The sequence below is a fragment of the Panthera uncia genome (assembly GCF_023721935.1).
Source record: "Panthera uncia isolate 11264 chromosome C1 unlocalized genomic scaffold, Puncia_PCG_1.0 HiC_scaffold_3, whole genome shotgun sequence".
Taxonomy (NCBI): Eukaryota; Metazoa; Chordata; class Mammalia; order Carnivora; family Felidae; genus Panthera; species Panthera uncia.
In genome coordinates this window covers 642,602-649,342 of record NW_026057584.1, presented here as the reverse complement: position 1 = coordinate 649,342, position 6,741 = coordinate 642,602, and the positions used below count along the sequence as shown (strand labels likewise).

Genomic DNA, 6,741 nt, shown 5'->3' with positions numbered 1-6,741 from the left:
AAAAAAAAAAAAAAAAAAAAAAAAAAAAAAAATCCAAGTACAAGACAGTAAACCTCCAGGGGAAGATGACTGGTAACGATGTATCGATGTCAGTTCCCAACTGGTAAGGACGAACAGCTGGGCTCACAGAAGTCCTCTTGGAGGCTAGAAACAGCAGCGGGAGGCAGGCGGAGGCAGGCGGAGGAGGGAGAAAGTCCTCCCTGTGGACACCCTGTGAGAAGGCCAATCAGCACCCGCCTCCTGGAGGGCTCTGAACCCAGAACCTGCAGACCCCTGGCCCAGCTGCCCCGCTGGAGGTAATCTGTCCGAAAATAAAGGGCTTGCCTGGCTAAAGACATTGGGCGGAATAAACACGCCTATGCCTCTTCGACATAAAATCCCTAAGAAGTTTCCTTCGTTGACCAACAAACTCGTGACAGCCTGGGAGGGAAACCATTTAGAGAGAAGACATTTTGAGCGGGGGGCTCCAGGCACGTCTCCTTGGAGACGAAGCCAGGGTGCCCGCTGTCCCTCCCACTGCCGCCCCCCAACACCTCTCGCACCCTCCCCTCCCCTGCCAACCAGCCACCGGCCCCACCCCCCCGGGCGCACCGGGCAGAGGCGCTGGGACACCCTGTCCACCAGCCCCCTCTCCGGGCACCTCCCCAGGGCCCAGCACTCTCCTTCCTGGCCCCCATGACTCCTGCTCTCCATCCCACCCACAGGCAGCACGGACACCTGCTTGCTGATCCCCACGTCACAAACACAAGTCTCCCCGAGAGCCACGTTCCCCGGGGTTTCTGCCCACAGTCCACTTCTTCACGGCCAACCCTCTTAAAGTGCCCCAGTGCTGCCTTTCACTCGCCCTAGACCGACCCAGCAGCGTTCCCACCGCTCCAAGGACACCGCGGTCACCAGTGACCCCGTGTGGCTGAGCCCAGCCATCTTTTCCCCACTCTGATCAGAGCTGGGCCCAGCCCAGCTGCTTACCCTCATCTCCCCTCTGGGCTGTCGTGACCCCACGCTCCCTCTTTCACTCTCCCTTTCCGGGGCCCTCTTCAGCCGCATCTCCGCAAACAGCCGGCTCCCGGGCCGGGCCTGGCTCCTTCCCCTTCCCCAGCTACAGCTTCTCCAGGAAACCCCATTCAGTCGTGGCTTTAAATACCCCTGACCTCATCCTGACACCACACGCACACACGCACACGCACACGCACACACACGCACACACGGGCAACTCTGAGAGAATGGATGGTTTCCTGGCATCAGCATTTCAAACTCAACCCCTCTCAAAACCTTACGAGGGTAGGACTTACAAAAATGCCATTAACTCTTTCTGGAGAGGAAGCAAACAACAAACGGTGGCGAGTGGAGTGACCCACCAACCGCGTGCTTGCACCTCATTACGGCCCCTAGGCCCCTAGACAGAGGAGACCTGAGTACGGGAGTAGAGGACACGCACGGTCCAGGCGGGTGGGGGAGGGGGGCGGGACAGAAGCGTGGAGGCGCTGGGCTGTGGAACCCAGCGGCCCAAGCTCTAAGCACCACAGAAAGATGGGCTTCAACAGTTAGCTTCGAAAGCTGAGAGACATCCACCAGAAGCACAGAAAAAGAAACGAAAAAGCCTAACAAATTAAAACACAAAACAACAGGCACAGATTCCAACTTATCGATAATCACAATTATAAATGGATTACTCTAAAGGCAGGAAAGACAGGGTGCCTGGGTGGCTCAGTCAGCTCAGGGCATGATCTCATGGTTCGTGGGTTCAAGCCCCATGTCAGGCTCTGTGCTGACAGCTCCAGATTCTGTGGCTCTCTGCCCCTCCCCAACTTGCACTCTTTCTCCCTCTCTCTCAAAAATAAATAAACGTTTAAAAAAATTTATTAAAAAAACGCAAACACTCTCCGATTGGGTTAAAATATAGCTAAAAGATAGAGGAATATAAAAAGTTTTCAAAAGTAAGCAGGTAAAGAATACTCAAATTGGGACAGAAAGGGGCATTCCGTGGTGGTAACAGTCAGGACCACATGGACGTCTCACACAGGGCCGCGGGACGCATGGCAGCACCAAGGAGACGCCCAGGAAGGCTGGGCACGTCACCCTTCTGTCCCCGAGATAAGGGATTCGGTGAGTCAGGACACAGACCTGTTAACAAGCCAGACGGAGGCTCAGTGAGACAGAGAGCCATGGAACCAACAAGCGGGGAGGATACATTCTTCTCAAACCACAGCGACAGTCACGACAACAAGCTGCATATTAAGCCACAATGAAATCCTGAAAGGGGCCAAAAACCAAATACGACCTTAAAGCAATAAAGTTTAAAAATAATCACAAAAAAGGGGAGGAGGTTGAGGGCTGGGAGAAACGGGGAGGGGATCGACAGGACACTCGTCCTGATGCGCGGAGAAAGTACACGACTAGGGAACCACTGCCCCGTGCATCTGAAACTCGTGCAACCCCGTATGTCAGCTACGCTGGAATTAAAAACACACATTTTGAAAGAAAGAAATTAATGGAATATTTAAAACCGCCAAAAAAAAAAAAAAAAAAAACCTACAACAAAATTAGCTCCCCTCCCCCAACTTGAAAAATGTCAACGCCCTTCTAAATAACTCAAAGAGGGAACACAGACTGAAATTAGAAACTATTTAGAAACAACCAGCGATGAGAGCTGCAAGAGACAAATCCTCTCGACCAGCGATGAGAGCTGCAAGAGACAAATCCTCTCGACCAGCGATGAGAGCTGCAAGAGACAAATCCTCTCGGGCCAATGGGACGGACACACCTCCACCTGCAGGCATCCGGAAACACCCTCTTCCCCCCAAGGAGCCAGAACAACCAAGAAAACCAAGTAACAGTGGAGAAAGCAGAAAGAAGTGAGGATTTATGAAGCGGAAACAAGGCGGCCTCGCTCAATGGAGCAAAGGAAAGACCCGAAACAGTGACGGCCCCTGGGAGTCTGGCCAGGAGGAGAAGGTACCGTAAAGTAGTGAGCGGGTCTACCTCCACCAGTAAGCACGTCGGTGACCCTCAGCTGGGGCTGTCCCTCCCCCAGCGTGCACTTTGCACAGGATGGGGCTGTTTTCTTGCTTTGGTTTCATATTGAGCGCGGCTGCTGCCCTGGGATCCAGGATGTCCCAGCCAGTCACGTTGGGAGCCTCTTCCCAAAGAAGTGTTCGTCACACCCAGGAAGACAAATATTGATCCAGATCACATGAACAACAAGTAGGAAAATGTTTTCCATGTATACTTAACAGGTAAAACACGTAACACTCAAAATGTAGGGAATATCTAGAAAGCAGTTTTTTACAAGTACTAAGTAGAAAGGCAGGGTGAAAAGTAGAAACGTAGCTGAGAAACTCACAAAATATATATCCAACCTGCCTGTACCTATAGGTTGAAAGACACGTATGTGACAACATAGACGATAATCTAAAATATCATACAGGAAATTTTAAAAAGCACTAGGTCAGAGATAAGTGAGAAACAGGAATTTTCACTTGTGAAGCCCCCTTATTTCCGTAGCATCTTAATTTTTATAAAACAGAATACATTCTACTTGAATAGATGTTTAAATTAAAATTTTTTTTTTAATGTTTATTTACTTTTGAGAGAGAGAGAGCGAGCAGGGGAGGGGCAGAGAGAGAGGGAGACACAGAATCCGAAGCAGCCCCAGGCCCCGAGCGGTCAGCACAGAGCCCGACGCCGGGCTCGAACTCATGGACCATGAGATCATGACCTGAGCCAAAGTCGGCTGCTTAACCGACTGAGCCACCCAGGCGCCCCTAAGGTTTTTTATTTTGAAAGAAAGCACGAGCAGGCGCACTAAAGTAACTATTGACGTTCAAAACGATTTAACTTCAAGGATATTCCTCAAATCACTAACGGAAAGAAACTCCCCACGATTTTAAGAGTCTCCTACCGCTTTTCCAATAGCTTGCTGAGCCTACTGCACTCACGTCAAGAGGTCAACTCGTCTGGAACCGTGGTTCGTGTGAGGGGTGCGGGAGCGGATGCCCCACCCCCACCCCCGGCCGGTGGGAAGCCACGCACTGGGGGTTCTGGCTCCCCCGGCAGACGGCACAGGCCTCCCTTCCCACTGGCCCAACCCTCAGAGCCACAGACGCCCTTCGGGTGCCCTGGCGCGAGGCAGGGCCCCAACCCGGCTCTCCGTCTCCCAGGGCAGCTCCGACAGAGGCCTCCTCCCGAGACGCGCGGGTGCCCGGGGCCCGGCGGCCACGCGGCGAGAACCCCCTCCCACGGCCGGGCGGCGCGGGGGCCGCGAGGCCGGTACTGACCGCGGCTCAGGGGCAGCAGGCTGCTCAGGTAGGGGAAGCTCGCTCTCCGCAGCTCGTCCAGCTTCTCCTGCAGCTTGCGCACCTGGCTGTCGGAGCGGCTGACGCGCTGCCGCAGGGTCTTCAGCTCGCCGTTCTTCTTCTCCACCTGCTCCCGCAGGCAGCACACCTGGCTCTTGTTCTGGCGGGACGAGAAACAGTAGGAGTGCAGCGAGTCGATGAGCCTGCAGGCCCCCGACGCCGACAGGATGACCTCGTTGATGGACATGGGGCTGGCGTCACTGTGCTCGCTCTGCACGGCTTCCGCCGCCGGCTTCGGGGTGACGTCCGTCGGAGGGGCGGAGGGGCTCTGGGAGGGCTTCTGAGGCGTCGCCGTGAGCGATGAACTCGGGGGGCTCTGGGCCAAGCCCTTGTCGGGCCCCAGGCTGGTCCCGCTGCAGCCGGGCTCCACGTCTCTCTTCGGCCTCTTTCGGTCAACGGGCTCTCGGGGCACAGACGCCCTCTCTCGCGCGTGCTTGGAGGAGAAACTGTAAGAATGAAGTGAGCCAATGAACTTGCAGGCCCCAGACCCTGGCGGGGTAAAGTCATCCACGGAAATGCCACTCTTGTCCACCAGGCCTCCGTCGGGCGCGGCGGCGCTCTCACCGCCGGCGTCTACTGCAGACGCCGATGCTTCGCCCTGACTGCTGGCGGCGGCGGCGGCCGAGCCATCGGCCGGAGTTCCTGCTGGGGCCTGCGGCGCCCGCTCCCGACCGGTGGCTTCCTGGGCGGCCCCGGGGGCGGTCTCACCCTGCGGCGCGGCCTGCTTCACCTTCCGGGCCCCGGGCTTGGCCATTGGGTTTGCACCTGAGGACGACGACGCACCTGCAGCTCCTTTTCCGTCCGCCCCGCTCGCGTGTCCCCTCAGGCCCGCCGAGGCCTTTCTGGTGTCCTTCCTCCTCGTGCGGCCATGGCCTCCGGTGCTCCTCTTCTTCTCAGGCAGGTGGAAGATGGAGGGGACGGCCGTGGGCTTGAGCAGGCGATGCTGGTCCTCCAGCCTCTTGGAGAAGCTGTCTTTGGTGAAATGTTCACTGCAGAGAAAAGAGTACTTGGTGGGGGTCCAGTTGTCCCTCTGAACAGCTTTTAACCACTGGATCAGACGCTTTGAGTCCTTCAAGGGGAACCTGCAGGAAGAATGACAGAGAATTAGAAAAAAAGAGCTAAATGTCTCCTCCTAAATTCATATCAGTCACGAAAGCGAACAAGTGGTTTTGCAAATACCCAACGCCGCGTTGACTTTACTCATTTAAAACTTAAGTAAAAACGTAAGGAACACCTTCTGCTTGTAAGTGATTGTGAGATAGAAGCCAGCCAGCCTCACCACCTGCCCACAAGGAGCTCACGGTTTGTAGGGCAGAGAACGAAGGTAACTCCTCCCAGGCTGTGGTGAATGTCCCGTAGGGACACAGAATGCTCGGAGAGATCACACAGGAGGGCGTCCGACTACAGGAAAGGCTTGGGGAAGCCCTGGGAATAGTTCCTAGAAACGCACAGCACAACTGCCCTCCTGGTGTGCCTCGGAGGCATGATGCCAGGTGCGAAAACAGGGACGGCTGGTCTCCTAGTTAGGGGCCAGGTCAGGCGCTGGCCAGCAAGGGGTCAGGAGAGCATCCCAGACGGCCTGCCTGAAGCCCGACCCTCACAGCTAGAGCTGTGACTCCAGCAACTGCGGATAATTCAAAGCTGCAGTCCCGGGTTTCTACTACATTTCCACGGCCGGGAGCAAAAGTGTCTTTTAAAAAGCAACTAGCTCCTAGAAAACACGACAACACTTAGCAGTCGTTTCTTCTCATTGTTAGACAAGATCCCTATTTACAAAAGTCGGACCAAACTCTGCCCTGGGGGTGGGGTGGGTGGTTCCTCCCAAGGGCCGTCTCTGCCCCACCTGAGGCCACCCTGGACCAGGACCAGGGCCAGGCAGATACTAACACCCCAGGAAGTCCAATGCAACGCGACCTTCCACACTTCCGCAATGTTTTGTGAGCCCATTTCCCCAAGACCCTGATCCCCATACCCTTTGCCCTTACCAGCGAAGACCACTATGGATGCCGGCCAAGAGAAGCGACTCTGCACTGATTTGCCTCATCTGTGAAAGCAGTATCAAAAGTTTCCGGACACAGGGTCTGAACAAAACTCCAGAAAGCACGGTGGCTGACCTCTAAAACAATCTGCTATCAGCTCTTTTGATAGATTGTAACAACTGAAGAAAACAACCCCCTGAGAACTCTCAACCAAACTACCGGCAACCAACAGGATTCAAGTTTTTAAAACAGAAACACAAGTGTCTGCACGGAGGCTTTCCAGGGAGCGAGTCGGAGGGAAGAGGACGGGCTGAGCGGCCCATTTCCAGAATCCCTCAGAGAGGGGGGCCAGGCCTGGCCAGGAAGAAGCGGCCAGGAGCGCGGGCTCCAAGAGTGGGCCGGGGAAG

The 6,741-nt window shown here is 55.3% G+C and overlaps 1 protein-coding gene across 4 annotated transcripts in view; it reads right to left on the bottom strand.

Moving 5' to 3' along the window:
• The window catches only part of THAP4 (THAP domain containing 4), a 41,662-nt gene that overhangs the window by 33,483 nt on the left and 1,438 nt on the right, over nucleotides 1–6,741 (bottom strand). For 2 of the 4 annotated variants that reach the window (XM_049614509.1, XM_049614508.1), the window contains exon 2: nucleotides 4,278–5,437. In XM_049614509.1, coding sequence (XP_049470466.1) covers nucleotides 4,278–5,437 — 1,160 coding nt within the window. Of the gene's footprint in view, nucleotides 1–4,277; nucleotides 5,438–6,340; nucleotides 6,687–6,741 lie in introns of those variants that run through there. The other 2 variants (XM_049614510.1, XM_049614511.1) reach the window with 2 other exon arrangements.